The sequence below is a fragment of the Garra rufa genome, chromosome 3 (genome assembly GCF_049309525.1).
Source record: "Garra rufa chromosome 3, GarRuf1.0, whole genome shotgun sequence".
NCBI classification, from domain to species: Eukaryota; Metazoa; Chordata; class Actinopteri; order Cypriniformes; family Cyprinidae; genus Garra; species Garra rufa.
This window is the reverse complement of record NC_133363.1, coordinates 8,921,661-8,946,698: the sequence shown is the minus strand read 5'-3', so window position 1 is coordinate 8,946,698 and position 25,038 is coordinate 8,921,661. Positions and strand designations below refer to the sequence as shown.

The window sequence follows — 25,038 nt, the reverse complement described above, 5'->3', positions numbered from 1 at the left end:
AGTTGGAGGAGAAAATGAGATATCCTACCTTTTTTAAACCAGAGTACACAGACGAAGAACTAACCACGCGTGACCTTTTCAACGTTCCAATCGTTATACTCAAGTATTTTACAACAGGGTGGCATAAATGACCAATTAAACTAAAGTTTTCTAAAGATATCTAGCTATATATTGTAAAGCCTTGCCGGCTTTTCCTTGGCAACAACCTGGCAATAACATAACATCATGCTAAAAATTGCTACACGTTATGTTGAAACCATAGCAATGCCCTTGCGACCGTCTATAGCACCTCGGCATTGTAGCAGCATGTGTTGCAAGTTCAAGCATCACTCAGGTTTTGTTCAGAAAAATGTAAAATATGATTGAGTACTTTTTAGTTGTATAAATGCCAGACTCCAGTTTTGGATACTGAATCATTGTTTTGTCTTTCTTCCAACACAAAGTTGAACCACACCTCGCGACAAGAGTTGGATGTGTTCTTCTCTGCTGTAGGATGTATTTTCAGGTCATAGCGCAGATACGCACATGTCAGGACCAGATTTTACTCTGTTTTGCTGAGTTTGATGTTTGTGTCATGACGGTTGCTTAAGACTTCAGTTGTTTGAAATGTTCTTTAAACAAGTTTACAACATGAGATATGGAGTGGAAAATACCGTTTGACAGTGTTTCTCACCGGATGTTTTTGAGAGTAGAGACTTACTATCGTGTGTTTCTGTTCTGTTGTGGGGTTCACAATCAGGACACGGCAGTTACATTTAATGTTATTGTCATGCAGTGATGAACGGTGAGGGAAATATGAACTAATTTGAAAAAAATGTTCTGCAATGTGAGGATTTCTTCAGTGCTGATTGGCTGAAACCTGCCAGCTCAGAGCTTCACTTGACAGCACAACATCAAAGCTACCTTTCAGCCCTATAGACCTTTTTCCTGAACATGGAAGTAAGTCCGGCTCTTAACTGAAAGAATGCTTTGCATTTCCGGTCTGCATTGTTTCTAGTCAAATTAGGGTATATTCCGAGCTAATAAACTAATGTTAAACCTATTAAAATGTTTTTAAAAAGCACATGGCTCCATAGCGCCATCACTCCATAGCGCCATCACTCGACGCAATGTCGCAATGACCGTCATTTGTCAGTGCCTCACTTTAATGAGTGTGTAGATGACACGAAGCAGCGGACATTAGCTACATTAAAAACAGGACGCTATTTGAATGGGTTCCTATGGAAACCGGAACAGAAAAGCATTCAGTCTGACGTTAGAATTCGTAATGGCGGCGCTCATCGTTTACTCAGGAAAAAGGTCTATAGATCTCTGCATAGTGGATTTCACAGGGTATTCAGTAGGATTCAAATGATATAGAGCGTGTTTGGGTTACATAAACATGAAACGGAGTTGAGAAATCAGCATTTTATTTGGAGTAATTAACACCTTAGGAGTGTCTGCTAGGCTACAATGTGACTGTTGCAAGCCAATTTTCATTATCATGTCTATGTAATATAAACAGTTAAAAGATATTTCACCCAAAAATGAATGTTATGCCATCATTTACTCACCCTCATGTCATTTCAGATAACTTTGTTTTCTCTGTGGGAAACAAAAGAAGATATTTCAAAATTAAAGGCATCCAAACAACATTGCAACCCTTCAAAAAACAAGACATTTTGAATAGTTTTTGGTAGCTTCTTTTATGTTCCAGATAAAGGTGTGCGATATACCGGTAGACTGATTTACCAGTAGAAATTTGTTAACCGGTAGAGATTTTGGACTGCCATCTCGTTTTTTTTTTTAAGCTAGAGCTGAAACGATTTGTAGACATTATTGGCAACGTCGATAATAAAAACTTGCTGACAAATATTTTTGTTGTTGAGTAGTCGTTTGATCTTATATGACCAAATGTAAGGCTGATGATACACAGGGCAACTTTTTGAGCAATTTAATCGGGCAACTTTTTTTTAAGCAATGTTGCTTGGGCGCTTTCCCATTGAGAATAGGTAACAAATTTCTATCTGAATAATTTAGATCAGTCGTTGGCTTTATATCTCACCTGGGTGCCCATTGACGGCAACATTTGCCAAAGTTGTCCGGCAACATTGCTCAAAAAGTTGCCCAGTGTATCATCAGCATAAGAGCCTGCAATAATGCGATTTGACCGTGTGGTGCTGTAGTGCAAGACTGAAATTCAGCCCTCCTGGATGCAATTCAAGAAAAGACGATACACACAGCACTTAAAGTCAGTTTGCATAGGCATTGTCCCAGAAAGAAGCCTCATCTGAAGCTGGCTCACAAGAAAGCCCACAAACAGTTTGCTGAAGACAACCAGTCCAAGAGCATGAATTACTGGAACCATGTCCTGTGGTTTGATGAGACTATAAGATAAACTTGTTTGGCTCAGATGGTGTCCGGTATGTGTGGCGATGCCCTGGCGAGCAGTACCAAGAAAATTGTGTCTTGCCTACAGACAAGCATGGTGGTGATAGCATCATGGTCTGGGGCTGCATGAGTGCTGCTGGTACTGGGGAGCTGCAGTTCATTGAGGGAAACATGGATTCCATTATTACTGTACATTCTAAAGTAGGGCTGCAACTAACGACTATTTTAATAGTCGACTAGTCACCGACTATTGAAACGATTAGTCGACTAATCGGATAATTATTCAATTTTTCTCAAATTTAGCATGAGATTGCTTTAATTATGTGGAAAATTATAGTAAACACAAGAAAGAAGGGGGTACTTCAATAAAAAATGCATATTTTGCTGCTGATAGGCCAATTCATACTAAAAGTAAATAAAAATGCCCTGTCTAAAACCAATTAGGCACAGTGCTCGGTCAGTACAGACATAAATGCATAAATTAAGAAACTCTATAATTTTTTTTACTGGACAGGCACATTTGTTTTATAAGAAAAAATAAATTAAAATCAAGTAAACATTTTCTTCCTGTAAACCATCAGCAGCAATAAAACAGTAAACAAAAATGTATATCCAAAACAAAACGTATTGGCTTCCATGTTATTTAAATCTTACCGAGGCCAGCCAAACTCCGTTTCATTCAACTGTCCGACGTGCTTTCTCTTTAAATGTTCGTGCATCACAGAGGTGCTGCCGTGATGCGCAAGGACTGCTTTACAAACCATGCAGGTAATATTTTAATTCGCCGTAGCAGGCTAAAATGCTCCCAAACTTTACTCCTGTTTCATACATACTCAGTCTGCAGTGCGTCTACAGTCCGTGTGCGTTACGTATGCGGTGCAGAAGAAGCACAGACTCGTTTTGCTTTCACACAGAACGCGTTTGCAGTCCGTACATTGTGAACGTTCTAATCCGTTAACATGGGTGTGGAAAAAAAAAACGCACTGCAGACGGAGTATGTGTGAAACGGGCGTGTTTTGGTACGCGCAGCTGCTGCGTTGGACGCCGCCATTTCTGTATGTTATCGCTCAGCATAGAAGCTGCGTATGTGCGACTCTCGGCAGAAAGATGCCTCACTCGGTTGTCTGGCGACAACATCGACAATGAAATTCATTGTCGACTATTTCTATTATCGATTTTTGTCGACAACGTCGACGAATCGTTGCAGCCCTATTCTAAAGCAAAACATGATGCCTTCCTTCCAGAAACTAGGCCGAACAGCAGTTTTCCAACATGATAACAATCCCAAACACACCACCAAGAAGACAACTGCCTTGCTGAGGAAGCCGAAGGTGATGGGGTGGCCAAGTATGTCTCCAGACCTGAACACTATTAAGCGTCTGTGGGGCATCCTCAAGTGTAAGGTGGAGAAGCACCATGTGTCTAACATCCAGCAGCTCCGTGAGGACTAGAAGAGGATCCCAGCAACAACCTGTGCAGCTCTGGCCAATTCCATGCCCAGGATGAACAATGAACAATGGTGCTAACACAAAATATTGACACTTTGGACAAGTTCACTTAGGGTGTACTCACTTTTGTTGCCAGCTATTTTGACAGTAATGGCTGTATGTTGAGTAATTTTCAGGGGACATTTAATCTATACTGCTATACAAGCTCCACATTTCCTACTCTAAAATATATCCAAGTTTCATTTCTATAGTATTGATAAAATACTAAAATGGTTGCTAAAATGTAAGGGGTGTACTCACTTTTGTGATATACTGTATATCTTGAACTATTTGGTTACATAAGCCTAAGCTCTTTTTTTATAAAATCCATGCTAAACAGAATTAGGACAAATAGAATATCAAATCTCTGTCATATGGCCAAAAATAAATGCAAAAAAAGCTTTTTTGCATAGTTGTGTTTGACACATGAGAACTGTAATGATGTATCTTACAAGGTAACACGATGTAACCTTGCTCTCACTTAAAATGTGTCCCACATTAAGTCCTTGAATTTGAGGGTATTTGACCTGGAAAGTCCTTGAAAGGTCCTAGAATTTGAAGTTAACTAAGGTGTGGAAACCCTATTTAATAATATGCTTTTAGATAAATATGCTTAGTTATATTATATTCATGTTATTCATATAAAAATCTACATATATATAAGTATATCCCTAATCCATAATCTGTGTATCCTTGATCTCTAATCCGTTTTTTGCAGATCAACTGTTTATTGAGATTGCAGGGTATTACAGTGGGAATCAGAGACCCTGCGAATCACAACATGGCTTGTATCTTTCTGCACGGTCCACATGAACCCATGAGAGGCGCTTAGCCCGTTTAGTGTAGCTCAAGCCCATGTTTTGACTTTTAGGCTATGATTTTATCAAGATGCAGGTTGACTGTCAGCACTGTTTTCCAAGAAAAAAAGCAACATGTCTGTGTCAAATAAATATATGATTGTATCAAAGAGAAGATTACATTTTTATTTTTCAAGTAAGCAGTTTACACAAAAGTGATGAAGTACTTAACCTCATTGGATTCCATTGACTATCGCTGTATACACAAAAAACCCTGAGGCGTTTTCCAAAATATCTTTTGTGTTCTGCGGAACGAAATTCATACAGGTTTGGAACGGGATGAGGGGGAGTAAATGATGACTGAATTTTCATTTTTGGGTGAACTTTTCATTTAATGTCATTTTGCATTAGAATTCAATTTTTTTCTATTATACACACATTCACACATCTTGGCAAACATGTTCCCTAACAGTCAAAATGTATTTACTCAAATTTAAAAAGCCTATTTCCAAGAGCAATATCTTTTTTAAGTTTTTGTCATTCTGATCTGTCCAAAAATGTGACAGTCCAGCCGTACTTTCGTCCAGTATATATCTGGCCTGTTTTGTCTGTCTGTAATAACATTTTGTTAATGGTCTTTTCAAACTCACATTATGATAAACTGTAAAGATCGCTATAGTTCCCTGACCCAGTATTTACTTGAGGTTCCAGTTTTCTGTTCCAGATATTATCAGAAACGCAGACAGTGATGTATACCCCAGATAAGGATATGAAGAATGATATCTAGTACTAACTTCATTTTTTCTAAATGAGTATTTGACAGTGTCTTAACTCCACATCTGTGTTAAGATATGAAACCTTCAATTTGCTGTTAACAGGTCACTTTGACCTCTTGAGTTTCTTTAAAATGTGCTACATTCTTTATTTTTGGTTGTCTGCCAGGGGTATTTGTGTTCATAAGCACCGGTATTGTCATATTACAATGTTTACACTAGTAAACGCTAATTGACGAAACCCTCTTGGCCCTGTGCACACAATGCTTTCTTTGTCATTAAAAAAATTGGCCTGGAAAGATGGTTTTTGGATGCCAAAAAGACCAGAAGGAATGCATGAGGAGTGATTTTTGCCAGTTAGGAAACCTGGAATTGTGATCACGTTTAACAGGTTTTTTTACGTTCTGGATTGTCCTGATATGCCCCATACTACCGTTCATGTTGTTTCGAAAATACAAAAAAGAACAGTGCTGAAATTGCACATCAAAGTTAATGCACTGTCTTTTTTTTCTCTGTAAATTTTAGGATCTGGTGAGGGATGTGGCAAGATCATTCAACGCTTCCCCAAAAAGGACTGGGATGGCACGGCATTTCCCCAGGGTGTGGAGATGGTAAGGAGTCGTTTTTGTTCTGTTTTCTGAAAACAGAAACCTAGCAATAGACACAAGTCATTTATCCTGCCTTCTGGAAGAAAAAAGCAGTGTATATTCTACCTCTTTGTTTTTCCCAGTTGTTCTTTATGATGGATTCCACAGTTTTTGCCATTGGTCAGCTGTGCCCACTTGATCTATATGACATTTTTAAATAGAATAAATGTGACATTGCTGGGGAATTGTATTTTTAAACTTTTTTTGTTTTACTTAACATTCCTGAAATCTGCGAACACATCTGCCCACATCCTCGGAAACTCATGTGGTTCTGATATCAGCCTTTCCTTTAGTCAACAAACGCATAATTATTGTTTACTTTAAGGTTTATCCCAGTCGCCTCCATTTGCTCTAATTGGAGAATTCCAAGCCCATGTCCTGTCTATTTCTTAAATAGCGTGCAAAAGTGCTTTGCTGCACTTTTGTCCAATCTATCGCTCTACATGCTCTGGCCCAATTAATAGACTCAAATCATCTTAACTCTGGACCAAATATTTGCTTATCTGAGCTGGACGAGAACATGCTGTATCTCCTTAGTGGCAGTGGCTTTAAAATTGTCCTGGTTCTTGAGTTCAGAAGCTACCAAAGTCCAGCACAAGCTCTTGGGCTGCGGTCAAGTTAATTGTTTGTTTACTTCATCAAGGCGTAATGCGTAATTCTTGACCTTAACTGAGGACCGAGATGATGCTCTGCGCATTCTACTTCTTTCATCCTATGAATTATCACATTATAGCAGTATATGATTGTAAGAGTTTTTTTTTTTTTTAAATAAACCAAAGTGTCAACTCTAATAAAAAATACAATGATTTCTAATTTTAAAGAAGTTGTTCACTTCCAGAGCAAAAATTTCCTTGATAATTTAAGAAGGTTCTGAACTAGCAAAACAATCAGTCATTTTCTTCATTTTCTGGAAGTGAACTTATCCTTTAAAATTCATTTACATATTTTAAGATTTTGAGAGACATTGAAATGTGATGCAGCTGTCCATGTATCATAATGGAGAAAAGTACACTCTTAAAGGAGTAGTTCACTTTCAGAACAAAAATTTACAGATAATGTACTCACCCCCTTATCATCCAAGATGTTCATGTCTTTCTTTTTTCAGTCGTAAAGAAATTATGTTTTTTGAGGAAAACATTTCAGGATTTCTCTCCATATAATGGACTTCTATGGTGCCCCCGAGTTTGAACTTCCAAAATGCAGCTTCAAAGGGCTCTAAACGATCACAGCCGAGGAAAGAAGGGTCTTATCTAGCAAACCGATTGGTTATTTTCAATGGTTATTTTAGCTCTGTGTGTACTCAGTGTAGAGATTAAAAAGTATGTAAATTGTAAATGTTTTTAGAAAATAACTGATCGTTTCGCTAGATAAGATTCTTCTTCCTCGGATGGGATCATTTAGAGCCCTTTGAAGATGCATTTAAACTGCATTTTGAAAGTTCAAACTCGGGGCCACCATAGAAGTCCATTATATGGAGAGAAATCCTGAAATGTTTTCCTCAAAAAACAATTTCTTCACGACTGAAGAAAGAAAGACATGAACATCTTGGATGACAAGGGGGTGGGTCCATTTCTGTACATTTTTGTTTTGAAAGCGAACTAATCCTTAAGTAGTGTGACGATCTCTCATTATTATTTTGATCTGTTTTATCTATTTTTAACTTTTGACCTCCAAAAACATCACGTGGTGCAACCAATGTGCAAAAAAATGCAGTGATATAATTCAGAGAATCTCAAGGATCTGTCGAGGTCAATAAGTCTCTTAAAAAATTATATAATTTGACCTTTTCATGACAAGGTTGTAAAATGTCATGTGGCACGACTTCCCAAAATTATATTTATGAATTATTTTTGTGAATTATCATTCATAATACTTCAAAATGTTCAAAACAAAATGATGATTAGGAAGTGGACACTCACTTGTGTTCAAAGTGTTGGTACAATATGTTATTACCTTTTCATCGATGGTTACACTACATGACATGAGTCATTAAAAACCTGTTATGAGCCAACATGAATACAAAGAGGACATTTTTGAGAACTTGGCACATGTGTTTTGGCACATCATAGACACTCTTATTTGTTACTGAGCCAAACACAGACTGTTCTCCCTCTGCTTCCTTGTTTTATTAGTCATTTAAGTGTAAGCGAACCAAAGAAATATGTTTGGTTATGCAATCTCCTTGGATAACAGAGGCATTTATGATACGTCTCTTTGCATGTGTAGAAAGTTTGCATCGGACACATGGAGTACGCTGGTTATTCAGTGTGAGAAGAGGCTCATTGTTCACTGCGAGGACTGATTTTGAGTCTGGCTGTTAACACTCACCTGCTGAGACATGGCCATGGGCACCGTCTCCCACTGATTCTGGATCTGTGAAGACTGTAATCTAGACAGTCATCTAGAAATTGGTTAATGAAACGCAGGTTCAGTATCTTCCAGCAGGTGGTTGAGTCTTTGCTCAGCCAACAGGTTACACAATCTGGGTCAGTCCGGGCCTCAGATGTTGTTTTTATCATTATGAATTCTTACTGATTTATGTTTGTGATTCTAAGAGGACATGATCCGTTTCCCACTCTAGGAATGATGGTTGTTTCGTCTATCAGAGACAGTAGAATTGGATTTTACTCCATTTCCGTGGTTTGAATTATTTGGCGTAATACAATGAAGGTCCTTTCCTCAAGAACTCCTTATATTTGAAGGCATGTGTTGAGAAGCACCGGAAACATTCCATTGGGATTTTATTCAGTGCAGACTCAATGGCTTCATAAAGTTCCTGCAAGTTTAGGGAATATCCTTCAGCAGTTGTATAGTGTTTATTTTGAGTATCAATGTTCTTTGTGTCAACTGGGACGGCTTGCCATTCACTGGATTTTTCTGTTTATTTGATGCACCATTTTTTTTTTTTTTGTAGATATTGTTGTAGATGTTGGAACCACCAAGTCTGGCACCAGTGGTCATGGTCAAAGGGTCAGAGTAACATTTCAAATTGAAATCACAAACAAATCACATGTTAGCAAAATGTCCCTCATTACTTGACCAACCATTACTGACCAACAGGGATATTGGTTGGTCCTTTGGTCAACTATAGAATACATTGCAGAGTTGATGATACATTAATAGACTGGTGGTTAACCATTTTAATTAGCCGATATTGATTTTAAATCCCCATCTTCTCAATATGCTAGTTGTTTCTGGTGATTTAAAAATAATTTAAACCCTCACTCTGGTTTTTACGCATTTACACATTTTGATTTCCACATATTCAAGAAATTATAGTGGCTGTAGCTTTATCTTTATCTTTATTTGAACTATTATTAGTTATTTGAACTATGAATTATTATTATTGCCCTATTTCTATTATATGTATATTTTATAAGTCATTTTAAAGGCTATTGCTTTATGTCTAGTTTTATTATTATAAAAAATGATCCAATTACTCAATTTATCGCCATATTAATCAACAGATTACTCGATTACCAAAATAATTGAAAGTGACAGCCCTACAATCATTGTGCTTTGTGTCATTTGATATGAAATAAAGTCTCAACTTTCAAAATTCGGTGAGTTTCGGTGAGTTCAAACAATGTTGTTGTGGCGTTCTTAAATGTGCTGGAGCACAGGTAAACCAATCATCTCTTCCTTATTACTATTAGTTCAAGCACAAAATAAACGTAAATGAACATCAGAAGGTATGTTGAAAAATACAATACAACTGAAGTGTGCTTCAGCTTTGGAAAGACAACAACAAACAGCTTTTTCTAGCTAAACAGCTTAGCTAGAAAAAATAAGTCCAGAGAGGAGAGGTGATTTTGTTAAATATATGCACTATATTACATATACAATACTAAACTTGAACTTATATTTTGCAGTGGTATTTGTTTAATCTTTAAAACTAATATCCCCTTTTTAAATTAGGTCTTTCTCAGCTTCTTGTCGGTGTGGCCGTTCCCACGATAGTCGATTGACATGAGTGCCTTACCTTGACCTTGACCCGCCCTCAACGAGCTGAAACAGTCCGACTCCGATCGCCATTGTGTGACTCAGGTGTAGGGGAAGACAAGAATGTCTCAGATTAAGCGATTGAGGTGTTCTGTTGTTGGATGTAATAATAAACATAGCAGTCGTCATTTACTCCCAACATCTGAGCCACTGAAGATGCAGAGGATAACGTTACTTTCGTTTTTAAAAAAGAAAGCGCCGATCCCGATCTACATATGTGTCTAGTTCATGCGAATCGTTCCTGATGCAGCTTCACCCACAGCAGAAGTAAATATAAGGGTTTTTTATGCATCTTTGTGAACTGCCTTTCTTAATAATGTGCTTGTTGGCAAATTTTGCCACTAAATGCGGCTAAAGTAAACATTACGGCTCATAATCCCACATCAGAGAGGGGTGGGGCGAGCAGAGCTCATTTGCATGTAAAAGGACCATGCAATTAAAATTAGAGAGCTGATTTTGACAAGGTAAAAGGGTGATTTATTACTGTACTATTGAGAATTTTTAACCAACGTATATTACAGACTTTTCATTAAGACCCTAAAGAATAATATGAACTTGTGGAAAATGGGCATCCGGTGACCCCTTTAATAACTTGAGAAGCAGAAATCGTGATCATAATTTAAATACAATTTATTGCAGCAGTACCTTATACCTTATAGTAATTTACCAGGTGAAATGAATCGATATTAAATCAAGAGCTTATAAATTGAAGTCAAATTGAATTATAAAATCTTTGTCAATATCCAGCTCTATTAGATTGTATTCTCACCAAAAGCATTCCAGAATCTGCTTGAACTCAGACTGTTTATTTTTGTGGGCATCTCTAAATGAACTAAATATGAAAAGCCAGGTTTGAGTACCAATTTCCATTTATCTAAGCAGTACTGTTATTATTATATTACATATTGAACACATTTTGAACATCTTTAGCACTTATGCATGTTGTCATTTTTATAGTTTGCATTTTAGTGAATTATTCACACTGAAAGGTTATTAGTTTTATGTGGTTTGATGTAAGAATAATTCCAATGTTGTTTTTCCATTTTCTCATCTCACATGCTGTTTCTGAGTAAGAGCTCTAGAACAACATTCATCAAACACATTCACATCTCTTTGAACACTGCAGGGACAGCACAGTGCATAGGGTGGGCGATTTGTCGTATAAAAATAGACCAGAGCTGTATGTATGTCATTTCTTGTTAGTCATTGGGTGTGCCAGTACTCCCAGCGGGCTGCAGAATCGAACCAGGAGAGTGTTTTGCTGGTGTTCAGGAAGCATGGCTTGAGTTCATCCATACAGCATCATCTCCGAAGCATTCGGCAACATGTGGAGGACCCCCTCAGCATGGTTTCTGCTCCGTCAGTTTACTCAAACATATCAGTATGTGCACATGTTTCTACTGATCTCTTTATCCAATGTGGCTCTTATGCTGCGATCCGACCTTGCGTAACTTTTGGCTGATTTATGTGGACTAAGTTTCTTTTACGGCGCTCACGTACACTTTTAAATGGTCTTTTGATGCATCTGTGCGTGTTAATTGCAGAGCACACAAATATGTTGACTCAAATCTTTTATAACATTACACATTTTCAGAAAAAAAAACGTGTTTCCGTCAAATTGCATGGAGGATCCGTTTAGTCTAGTTGTGTGGGTTTTTATACGAAGCTGTTTATTTTGGACTGATTGTTAAATAATGAAAATAACAAACTCATAAAAGCCCATTGCTGGGGTTATGTCCCCAACACAAAAATGAAATGGCCCCAATCCCATCTTTGTAGTTTTATTGAATATTGCTTTTAATATACCAGCCGGGCGATTTGGATTTTTGTCTTGGTATGCAAATTGTTATTATTTGCAGATTCCTACAGATTTTGCTCTGTTTTTAGTTTCGGAACAGCAGAAATTCCTTCTTGACCACAACAACCCCCAGCAAACTAAATGGCCACAGATGAGGAATGTTCCAAGTATAAAAGGATAGAAAAACACCCCATCGTGTTTACAGCTCTCGTTCCAAAGGTGTTTTCAATCTTGGAGGAAGTTCGCCAGCTATTCTCCTTGCGTGCTGTTTTTAACCCTGCCTCACATGAAAGTTCAGCACAATTTATGCAAATTCAGTCGTTGCTTAATGGTTAGATCACAGTACAGGGACAACAGTTGGAGGGGACATTAAACAGCCTGTCTAAAGATGGTCCACAACTAGAGCAATGCAAAAACAAATAAGAGTCAGGCAACCTATAAATAACAATGACTGGCTGGGTTAGTTATAGGTCTGACACAGTTCAGACACAGATGTTCTCTGATTGCCTCAAAGATTAAATAACTAATTAGGACCCACAAAGAGTGTAATTGGGTTAAAAACATGATGGATTAATCAGTATGTACGCTTGTACAATTGAGGTCAAAGGGTCAGGTTTACACCCCGCTTTCCGAATCTGCTAAATGTTAATTATTTCACCAAAATAGAGGGATCATACATAATGCATGTTATTGTTTATTTAGTACTGACCTAAATAAGATATTTCACATAAAAGGTGTTTATAGTCCACAAAAGAAAATAATGGTTGAATTTATAAAAATGACTCCCGTTCAAAAGTTTACATCCCCTTGATTCTCAATAATGTGTTGTTACCTAATTGATCCATAGCTGTACTTTTTTGTTTAGTGATTGTTGTTCATGAGTCCCTTGTTTGTCCTGAACAGTTAAACTGGCTTCTGTTCTTCAGAAAAATCCTTCAGGTCTTCAGCTTTAGTTTTCCATTTTTGTGTATTTGAACCCTTTCCAGCAATGACTGTATGATTTTGAGATCCATCTTTTCACACTCATATGCAACTATTACAGAAGGTTCAAATGCTCACTGATGCTCCAGAAGGAAAAAAACATGCATTAAGAGCTGGGGGTGAAAACTTTTGAACAGAATGGAGATTTTTCTTATTTTTCCTAAATATCATATTTTTTTCATTTAGTACTGCCCTTCAGAAGCTACAGAAAATAGAAGACAAAATAAGTTAAATTTACCCTGATCTTCAAATGAAAAAAGTTTTTAGCCCCTGGCTCTGGTTTTTCCTAAAAATTTGTTTTTAAATAAAAAAAAAAAAGTTTTTAAATGCTAAAATAAAAGATATCTTGTTCGAATTGAAAATACAATTAAAACTGTCTTGTTATCAAAATTTGTGACTTCAAAGAGCCACTTAAAATGACCTTTATTTTATTTATCTTTAACTACCTTAACTCTCTTGCACTGTCCCCTTATTGTGGGGCCCTGGGATCATTTGTTTGCAGATACTTTTTGTTTTGATATTCTATTACTGTATACAATAGTTATAGTCCTCAAATCTGAGGTGATCTGATTGTGTGGAGCGAGGAACATGGTTTTGAATGTCAGTCTTATAATGTTTTTCTCGCTCAGAGTGGGGTTTCTCTCAGTAGTGGACAGGAAATGGAAACGCTTTGAATGAGAACGCTTTGAGCGGGAAAAGCATTGCCATGTTTAACATGAAACAGTTTCGCAAGGACCCATTGTGTTTTGTTTGTTCTGTACTTGACATTCGACATTGTAGCGTTGCAGGAATGTAATAACCTTCACCCGAATCAAAGCTGGGATGATATTCAGCACACCAGCACTCTTGCACATGTGATATTTCTTACTTTCATACATTTGAAGTGTCCAAATAGTTTCATAACAAACACAGATTCCAGTTAAGAAAACTGTTTGTTTTAATCCTCCTAGGTTCTTTCTGCTCTGTGTTTAATTAAAAAAATAAATAAATAAATAGGTGTTGCACAATTATATTGTGTTTTGACTGTGATCATGGTAATTTTTGTTTATAAGTTCGTTGGAATGTAATGATAAATGTCACAAATCTTTGTTGCAACATGGAAGTACTCTAAAAGCCTCAACCAGAGGAAAGTTGACATGCTTCACAGATAGCGAAGGAATGACTGGCATTGTTTCATGCTTTTCCCTCTTTGATCTCTGTGGGCTGCAGATTATGTGGTAGCTGAATGCTTTTGGAGTTTTTAGATTATTTACTGTCATTCTTAGGAAAATGTTGGACTAAAACATCATAATTTTAGTATGTTGACTCACAGATATTCGTCTTGCACACAAGCATGCACTTACTCAGAGTCAGCAGCTATGTTAGTCACATTATAAGGGCTGAAGAATCTCGTACATTCCTCTGTGCCTCAAGTTCAATGCTGAATGTCAGGGTCGCTCGATTGCAGTGCGTGCTCGCATAAAATGACTCATTTAAAGGGGTCTTATTATGCTTTTTCACTTTTTGAATTCTAGTCATTGTGTGGTCTTTATGTTTGGGCATAAAAATCATCTACAAAGTTAGAAATCTCAAAGTCCACTCTAAAGAGAGATATTTAGTTTTTTTTTTTTTTTTAAATCCCTTTTCGGGAATTACAACAAGCAGCTCCTTTGGACTACAGTGTTTGTTTTCCGGATGCTATGATGTGCACAACATGGTCCATTAGAATATCATTTAAATAAATCCTGCCTATGGAAATTCGTTGGTGGGTGGGGAGGGATGAGGTTGGGATTAGAGATGCTCCGATCAGCATTTTTGGGGCCGATCACCGATTACCGATCACCAAGATCATGATCTGCCGATTGCCGATCACTGCCGATCACATAATGGCAGGGGATATGGGAATCTTTGATCTATATTCTAGCAGAGTTTGCACCATTTGTAGAAATGAAACTAACTCTAAATTAACTATGTTGAAGAAAAAACCCCTCTAGAAATAGGCTACAGTCAAGATTTTGAAGAACCACCAAGTTAGGGTTAAGTTGCTGATGCCTTCCCTGCTGAAAAAAACATGCTGGTCCTTTGCTGATTTATGCTGGTCATGTTGCTGGTCAAGGACCAGCATTAACCAGCAAAGGACCAGCATAAACCAGCTAAAACCAGCATCCCAGCACCAAAACATACCTAAGCAGCATATGCTGTTTTTTTCACCAGGGTTTGACGATAGCAAGACGATTATTAATATTATCCGTCAAAAAGGCGCCTAACTTTAGCGATGCAGTGCAGAGAGTCGGTTCTAGGATGCTTCAGAAACTTGTCGTGATATAAACACGCATAGAGTGGCCACGTCGCCTTAACGCGCCGCATGGGGAAGAGATTTATTTATATTAAAGTGCACCTCGCACTAGACTAGGCTATGTCCTTTGATATTGTAAATGTTCTTTGCTTGTTATTTGTAGCTGCTTTTTAAGATGGTGTAAGGATTATATTATCCAGCATTGCAGTCATTAGGATAAAGGTAGTAAAATGTGGTTTAGGCTGAATTAAATATGATATATCAGAATCTGTCTGTATATAGGAAACATAAACATTTACCTCAGTAACATCTATATGCGTTCATTAGAATTATTTTTACCCAATATCGGCCGATCATGATCGGTTGCCGATCGATCGGAGCATCACTAGTTGGGATTCGTCTAACTTTAGCGATGTAGCATGGACAGCCGCTACTTCAGCGAGATGCAGGGTGGCTGGTATAAACGCAAGCATTAACTAAAGTGTCCGCGAACTGCTCTGGATGCTTTGTCAGAACAGCGCCATTGAAGTGTGTGGTACAGAGGGTCAAAACCCATGCAGAGCCGTGGCTGATGTAAACACAAGCATTGACTAGAGTGACATTCATCGTTGCCAAATCAAAGCCGCGCCGTGCATGTTTCATGAATCGTCGATCTCGCAGGTTGACGATAGGACCAACACTACTGTAGCGTATTATTTACTCACCCTCCATGCATCCTAGGTGTATATGACTTCCTTCTTTCAGACGAATGCTGTCAAAGTTATATTAGAAATTATCCTGGCACTCCCAAGCTTTAGAATGCCATAGACTGGTGTTTCTCTCCATCAGTACAAAACAAGCCCAATAAAGTGCATTGATCCATAATAAAAAGTGCTCCTGTAGTGATCCGATGTGTTTTTGTGAGAAAAATGTCCGTATTTAAAGCTTAAAAATCACTTTAAAATAGCTTGCGCTTACAGTTATACATGGAACTTGCTGCTTTAAGAAGGGGCGTGGCAGGACTGAAACGCCGTCTAAGATGTTCGCCAATCACAATAAAGTGGGACTGCTAACCAATCACAATACATTTAGTTTTTCGGAAGGCGGAACTTTATTAAACCCGGAACTAATCAAGCCATTTGTGCCAGGCTGGGGGGAAAGCTATTGTAAACCTCCCAAACTAAATAAAGGCTTTGTAAAAGAGCATAATAGGACCCCTTTAACATCTTGAACATAAATGTTGCATTGATATAGAACATAATGTTGTTGCTTTTGATTTGCTCTTTTATTTTTAGGCTTTTTGTACCTAAGAATGTAGACTTTCAAAGCATAATCTCTTATCCCCAGCTGCATTTTCTTATGGGATCAAGATAAGATGGATTTTGTCTGTAATAGGTCAATTCGATTGATTTCTGAAGGCATTGTGAGTTTACTGTGTGTTTTAAAATGTCAAAGCAGATTGGGTGTCCTGGTCTTTCACGTGGGATGCTTTAGATGAGACCTTGCAGCTGCCAAACGAGCTGAATTTATGATTGTATATGTGCCAGTGTGGATTGCGTGTGGTCAGGTGCATCCCAGAAAGGTTCCAAGTCAGAGATGAGATGACCTTTGATAGTTGTTCAACTAGAATAAATTGTAGATGATTTATTGCGGTAGTCATATGGTGCATTTTGTTCATTCATTTTCTTTTTTGCTCTGTTATTGTTATTGAAGCAATGAGGGTTTAAAACAAACAGACCCTTTCTAAACCCTTGGTTCCAAAGTTGGGGGATTAGGTTAAATATTTAGGATTTATCCAATATTAGTTTTGTTAACATCACACTGCTTTTAATGCACGTTTTATTTAGCCATTAAGTTTTCTAAAGACCGTGCCTGAGGATGGTTTCCTGCCTGCTCCTCGTGTCACGACTTGCGAATATGAAATCACCAAGACGGATATATTTAGCAGTGTCTCTGTTTTAAACTTCATTACCAAAACATAACAGTTGAGAGGAGAAGGCGGATTCAACGAAGCAGTCATTTTAAACTATCCAGTAAATTAGTTTAAAACAGTCATTTGTTTCTATAAACAAAAAACATTCATGGTATACACATTGGTTTATACTAAGTAATTAAATATCATGAAATCATCCTTGTGTTATTTTAATGAAAATACTGTGAAAAATATACATGGATTTGCTCCAGTAATGTTTTAATCTACTTGACAGTAGTGAGATAATGCATTTTTTCGTTCTAGGGTGTTTTTCCCCAACAATTGAACTTGCTGCGTAAAGGAATATTTCACCCAAACGTGACATTTTGCTGAAAAATTTCTTCAAGGTGTAGATTAACAGATTTAGAGGAATTTAGCATTACATCACTTGCTCTCACCCTTGAATCCTTTGGAGTGAATGGGTGCTGTCAGAATGAGTCCATAAAGCCCATAAAAACGTCACAATAATCCACAAGTAATTCACATGACTATCTGTTAACATCTTTGATCCAAAAAGCTGCATGTTTGTAATACATTCTTCATTAAGTCGTTTTAACTTCAAACTGTTGCTTCCGGCTAAAATACTCTATCATTATTGCTTTTTCCAGTGAAAAAGTAATCTCTTCTGAATCAGGAAAAAAATATGCACAGATCAAACACTGTTTATAAGAGAAAACAGCCCGAAACAGCTCTCAGCAAATATGTAACCTTGGGCCACAAAACCAGTCATAAGGGTCAGTTTTTTGAAATCTGAAATAAATAAGCTTTCCATTGATGTATGGCTGTTATGATAGGGCAATATTACTCAGAGACACAACTATTTGAAAATCTGGAATCTGACTGTGCAAAAAAAATCTAAATATTGAGAAAATCACCTTTAAAATTGTCCAATCTGCACGATTATGGCAAAATCATAATCACAATCATTTTGGGCAATATTGTAATCACGGTTATTTAACACGATTATAACTGGCTCCAAAACTTTATATTAGTGATTAATTTAAAGATGGCAATACAACAGAAAAAAAGATACAAATGAAAAAAAAAAAGAAGCTTTTTTTGGAAAAAAAATACTGAATACTTTTATGTCTAAAGTAGTCTAACAGCCTACCACAGAAATTTTGAATGTATAATTACTTGCATAATTATTTGAATGAGAGTCCATAAAGCCAATAAAAACGTCACAATAACCCACAAGTAATTCACATGGCTCCACTTTATCTGTTAACATCTTTGATCCAAAAAGCTGCATGTTTGTAGTCTAACAGCCTACCACAGAAATTCTGAATGTATAATTACTAGCATAATTATTTGAATGTTAAAGAAAACGGTGACTTCGCTGTAAGAACTAAAGAGATAGTTCACCCAAAAATGAAAATTTGATGTTTATCTGCTTACCCCCAGGGCATCCAAGATGAAGGTGACTTTGTTTCTTCAGTAGAACACAAACAAAGATTTTTAAGTCAAACCGTTGCAGTCTGTTAGTGATTTAATGGCAGTGGATGGGCACCAAAACATGAAAAAAAAACATGCACAGACAAATCCAAATTACACCCTGCAGCTTGTGACATAAAACAGATTTTTCTGTGCACCTTTTTACTTTCAAAGGTTTGGTGCCCATCCACTGCCATTAAATGACTAACAGTCTGACTTAAAAATCTTCGTTTGTGTTCTACTGAAGAAACAAAGTCACCTACATCTTGGATGCCCTGGGGGTAAGCAGATAAACATCACATTTTCATTTTTGGGTGAACTATCCCTTTAAACATGCATTGTTTCTTATTAAAACTACAAAAGTCCTTCATTCAAGAGCAGTGAGTGATTTTTCTCTTTGTATTTTTACGTTTTATTAATTTTAAGCACAAAGAAGGCAGAAGAAATATTATTTGTTGCCGCTTTAAGAGCCATACAGATCCAATATACTGTTACACACCTATTTTCATTCTCAACTGTTTATGATCATTTAAGACATAACTGACAAGGGTTTACATGAATAATCACCAAGCGCCTCATTTTGAAATATTTATGCAAGTATTTGACCGTTTAGGTGCGCACCTTAAACTAAAAGATAACTTTACTTGTCCGTGTTCTGTTCAGTCTCTAAAGCGCATACACAGAACAGCGCAAGTTCTCTTTCTCGCTGTTAAAAACACAACATCAAAAACATTAATAAATCAAGCACGTCCCATTTTATGAAAGTCACGTCACATTTTGCAGATTTGCATGTGAAATTAGGCTTTTATGGAGGAGCAAAATCGCACCACTGGAAATCAGTGTTGTTTTCGTCAACGATGACGATGACGAAATCATTTCGTTGACGCCACTTTTTTTCATGACGATAACGAGACGATGACGAGATAAAAATGGCTCGTTGATGACTAAAACATGACGAGACGTGTGTGTGTTTTCGTTGACGAGACGAGAATAGACGAAAATGTTAGTGGGTGGTCCGTCAGACGTTTAAAATGCATGACATTTCTGCTTATTGTGCATGCCAATCAAAACCGAAAACGTATCTGCCGCTATGGCAAGCCGTTTTAGCATTAAATTCTCTTTGCCATACTACTATGGCAAGCCGTTTTAGCATTCCATCCTTGTTTGTCTTTTATGTTTTAAAACATTCCTTCATTATTGTAATTATTGGTAAAAAATAGTCGATCCGGAAGCTCACATTGTGTTGAACTATAGATCTGCTATTTTCAGAACTTATAAGTGACGCTACCCAACAGCAAAATACTTACTGACCTACATTTATTTGTTAAAAGACTACTTTTTCCCCTTTTTTGACTAAAACTAGACTAAAACCTTTCTGACTTTTCGTCGACTAAAACTAGACTAAAACCTTTTTGACTTTTCGTCGACTAAAATTGGACTAAAACTATCACATATAGAAGTGACTAAAATTTGACTAAAACTAATAAGCATTTTAGTCCAAAAGACTAAGACTAAGACTAAATCTAACATGGTTGTCAAAAACAACACTGCTGGAAATGCGTCGCAATAAGTTTCATCTCGATTACTGTATTTTCATGAACATTTGGAGCCGAAATCAAAACTGAATTTCGATTAATTGCACAGCCCTAAATTTTCTACCATAAATATATCAAAACCTAATTTTTGCTTAGTAATATGCATTGCTAAGAACTTCATTTGGACAACTTTAAAGATGATTTTCTCAATATTTTCTTTTTTTTGCGCCCTCAGATTCCAGATTTTCAAATGGTTGTTCTACCTAACAAACCATTTCAATGGAAAGCTTATTTATTCAGATTTGACATGATATATAAATCTCAGTTTTAAATAAATTGACCCTTATGACTGGTTTTGTAGACCTGGGTCACATATAAGAGATATAACATAAATATACGTTTTGTATTTGTATATAAGATTTTATTTTTGAGGAGTGATGTTAGGGAAAAGTGAAGTGTAAACTGAGAACGCTGTTCAGAGGATGTATTTTAGCTGGACTCCTGATTTGGCTGAGTCTGACTATCACTTTTTCAAGTATCTGATAAACATTTGACGTTAGTTGGAATAGTTGAACATCTCAAGACTGTGCATGGGTTTCTTCTTCTGATAGCGTTCCCCTTTTACCTGTTTGTCACTGTCACCATGATCACTTGCCATTAACCTCTGCCTCTGGAGATATTTGCTCTCGCAGATATCTTCATTCTCTGGCACACATGGAGGCTTTTGCATTATGGCCAGAATGATGGACTAAAATGTTCCTGTTAAACTAACAACAAGGCCCATTCATCCAACCTCCCACGAAAGCACGAGCCACTTGGCAGTGTTGACTGCCTGAGCATCGCCTTCCCCAGCATGCTGGGACTGAGGCGGACATAGACCCTTGGCACCTCCTGAAGCCAGTTGGCCTTATTGCTGCTGGCTGTAATGCGTGTTTTATGTCTCCAGCAAATAAACCCAGAATCCTCTGCTTTATTTCTACTGACTGCATCAAATAGATTATGTCCGTAATCTTGTAAGCCTGAAGAAAAACATTCTTCCTCTACTCCTCTACTCTATAGTCGAGAGTGTGTGAGAAAATGTTTTTTTTTTTTATGTGTTTGCTTATAGAAAAGGAAATCTGCTGATATGTATCATAAGTCTTTAAGATCTTTTCATATAATAGCTTGATTTATTTAGCAGTGGTAACTTGATACACTCTTAAAAATGAAGGTGCTTCAGGATGCCATAGAAGAACCTTTTTGGTCTAAATGGTTCCATAAAGAACCTTTAACATCTTTAGAACCTTTCTGTTTCACAAAAGGTTCTTTATGGCAAAATAAGGTTTTTCAGATTATAAAAAGGTAAGAAAAAGATGGTTCTTTGAACCAAAAATAGTTAGTTATTCTATGGCAACGGTGTAAAGAACCTTTTAAAGCACCTTTATTTTTATTTTAAGAGTGTATATGCACACTACTGTTCAAATTATTTGATGAGTTTGAAAGATGTCTCTTAGACTTTCCTAGACTGCATTTATTTGATCCAGAAGTAAAAACAGTAATACAGTGTTGGTAAAAAACTAGGCATTAAATTTGGCAATAAATGTTATATTTCTAAAATTATTATTATTAATCAATATTATATATAATTATATAAATCATTATTAAATTAGCCATTAAATATTGCCTAATTACTTTTCACTTAACCTGTATTTTTAAATATTCTTCTTAAAGGTCCACTGAAGTGCCTTGAAACACGCAGCGTTCTTCTATGTGGTGACGTTCTTTTAACTGAAACAAAAACATATCGCTAAGCCCCGCCCACTTATTTTGAACAGCCAATAGCGTTCCATTTATATCTGCTCGGGCCAGAGCCGTTGAGCTCGGTAAAGCCGCATTTGTAAGCTTATGACAGCCACAGTCTAATAAATTACCCCACAGATTCAATATGAAACTCTTGCTAAAACGAAATAGTGATAATAATCATGCTGAGGCTGTGTAGTTTAACACATGCCGAGTCCGACCGCGCATATGAGCGCATATGATCTGCTCCGCGTCTCTGTGTAGGGGGCGGGACACTACGGACTCTAGAGAGCATTTGATTGGACAGAACGTTTGATCTGAAACTGAAGTGCGCGGTGATATCATCAAAATCCTTGATTCATATTGGCGGAAGTGACGAGAGTGTAAGTTTTGAATGCCCATATCTTGTAAAAGCGAATTTTGTCACTGCTTTGAAGCACACTAGCTTATAGATAATCTTAAGACTAATATATACATACTAAAAGCCAAAAAACTTTAATTTTGATTTCAGGGGGACTTTAAAAGAATATATAAACTATAATAAATAAGCTATACTTCTTTTTAAATGTATTTAAATGTATGTTTTCTTTAATAAATAGTAATTTTAACTGCATTTATTTAAAATATTTTTTGTTGCAATGCAGTTTTTGCTGTCAGGTTTGAACAATTTAATGCTGAATTAAATTAGTGTAAAATACAAATTTAGTTTTGAATGGCAGTTCAAAACTATATATATGTGTGTATGTATAATATATATATATATATATATATATATATATATATGTATATATGTGTATATATATATATATATATATATATATGTGTGTATATATGTATATGTGTGTGTGTGTGTGTGTGTGTGTGTATATATATATATATATATATATATATATATATATATATATATATATATATATATATATATATGCACGCACACACACATACACAAAGAAAGAGATGAATGAAACATGCCCTTTTTCTCAAAACTATGGCTACTGACAGAACGTTTTAATGTGCGTGTGTTTGCTTTATTTTGAGAGGGCTGTGTACTGATGAAATAAAAAAAATTCCTCATCGGAGCCCGCCATCCTATAATGAAGGAATGTGACCTCCCACGATGGGGGGGATCGTAACCATTCGTGTCATCTATCTCATCTGTTGCTCTGACTTTTTGAACTTCTCTTCCCTTTCCTCCAAATCCCTGTTGTAATCTGGAATGTGCTTCGTACTTCCGGGAAGGACGCATAAAGTATTCAGAAAATGTGTAAATGGTTTGTATGCTGGTCTGTTGTCTGTTGTGCATCTAACAGAGGCACTTTTGGAGCATGGATATTGTGTATTTAACTAGATGTCTTTCGCTGTTTTATTAGTGATGTGGCATTAGTCTGTAAGGTTTAAGGGGTTAGTTGTCCCAAAAGTGAAAATCAAGTCATTATTCATTTACTCTCCTGTTGTTGTATGCTCTTCTTTTTTTTTTGTGGATGACAAAGGGATCTTTTTTTTTCAATTCTGCTCACGCTTTTCCAGATAATCAACAAATAGCAACCAGCATCAATCTTTTAAAACAAAGATGCAGAAGTATCACAGAAGGGTCCCATTGTATACAGATATACAAAAGGGTTTAGTGAATAAACTGCAATGTTCAGTTCTAGTTTATTTGTATAGCGATTTTCACGTTACAAATCGTTGCAAAGCAGCTTCACAGAAAATTTACGTTTCTACAATATATTTAGTAGTAGCTTATCAGTGGTGACTATGTCAAGTTGATGTACATATGGTAGAAATGTACAGTAAAAATCAGTTGGTAAGTACTATTAACAGCAATGATTATATGTTGCAATCAAACTTATAACAACATTTGCTAGTTCTGTATGTTGTTTCAGGGTTAGCATCATCTGAGTTCCTCTGAGGGGTTGGCATCATCTCTTCTCAGGTGTTTGGTCATCTCAGATCTTTGTAAGGGCTGGATCTAGACCAAAGCTTGTGTAATTCCTAGTTACCACGGGATGTCAATCAAAAACAAAGAATCAAATAGAGACAAAATTAGCATACAGTAGCTGCTGTTCCAACCAAGCAAATATTATTTGTATAACCCAAGCAAAAAAATGATAATGTGTATTTGATCAAATATAGCCAGAACAAGATTATGAGATGCAATATGTGAATTGTTGGCTGAAGAGATGTGTCTTTAATTTAGATTTAAACAATGTAGTGTAATGCAGTGTAATGTATTTAATGTATATATTAATGAAAATCCTGAAATGGCATTTGGTTTCGGAGCACAGGTGCCGTAGTCTGCAGATTTTCAACTTGTTTCAGTGAATACATATACTTTTTTTTATAGAGTTCTAGGCCTTTTATTTCATGTTGCTTTTTTATTAATCTTGTTTCTCACAAGAAGTTTGTTTTTCCTGGGTAAGTCAGTGTGAACTGTGATGCTAATAGAGTCTCATGAACGTCCAGTCATGCACAGAAACCAACAGCCAAGGTCAGGATTTTTGGGTCAGAAGTATTAGTTCACTCGAGAATTAAAATTTCCAGATAATTTACTCACCCCCATGCCATCCAAGATGTTCATGTCTTTCTTTCTTCATTTGAAAAGAGATTAAGGTTTCTGAGGAAAACATTCCAGAATTTTTCTCCATACACTTATACTCATCCATACACTAGTTGCTTCACAATGCCATAGAAGAACCTTTTTGCCTAAATCTTTAACAACTAAAGAACCTTTATGTTTCACAAAAGGTTCTTTGTGGCAAATAAGGTTCTTCAGATTATAAAAAGGTAAGCTAGAAATGGTTGTTTAAAGAACCTTTGACTGGATGGTTCCTGGTGGAACTAAAAATGGTTCTTCTATGGCATTGCTTGAAGAACCTATTGAAGCACCTTTATTTTTAAGAGTGGCAGCTTCAAAAGGCTCTACACAATCCCAGCCAAGGAATAAGGGTCTAGTCTAGCAAAACGATAGATCATTTTCTAAAAAAATGTAAATGTATATACTTTTTAACCACAAATGCTCATTTTACACTAGCTCTACGATGCGCGTCCATGACTGCATTACATAATGGCATTGGAAAGGTAAAAATGGTAAAAAAAAAAACACATTTCATTTTCCCTTCAGTAACCAAATGACCGATCATTTTCCTAGACAAGACCTTATTCCTCGGCTTGGATTGTGTAGAGTTATTTGAAGCTGCACTGAAACTACA

At 36.6% G+C, this 25,038-nt stretch overlaps 1 protein-coding gene across 3 annotated transcripts in view; it reads left to right on the top strand.

Annotated features, from left to right (window-relative positions):
- The window catches only part of LOC141330873 (myotubularin-related protein 13-like), a 202,736-nt gene that overhangs the window by 12,124 nt on the left and 165,574 nt on the right, over window positions 1–25,038 (top strand). For all 3 annotated transcript variants that reach the window (XM_073835655.1, XM_073835654.1, XM_073835653.1), the window contains exon 2: window positions 5,953–6,038. In XM_073835655.1, the coding sequence (XP_073691756.1) occupies window positions 5,953–6,038 (86 nt within the window). The remainder of the gene's footprint in view (window positions 1–5,952; window positions 6,039–25,038) is intronic.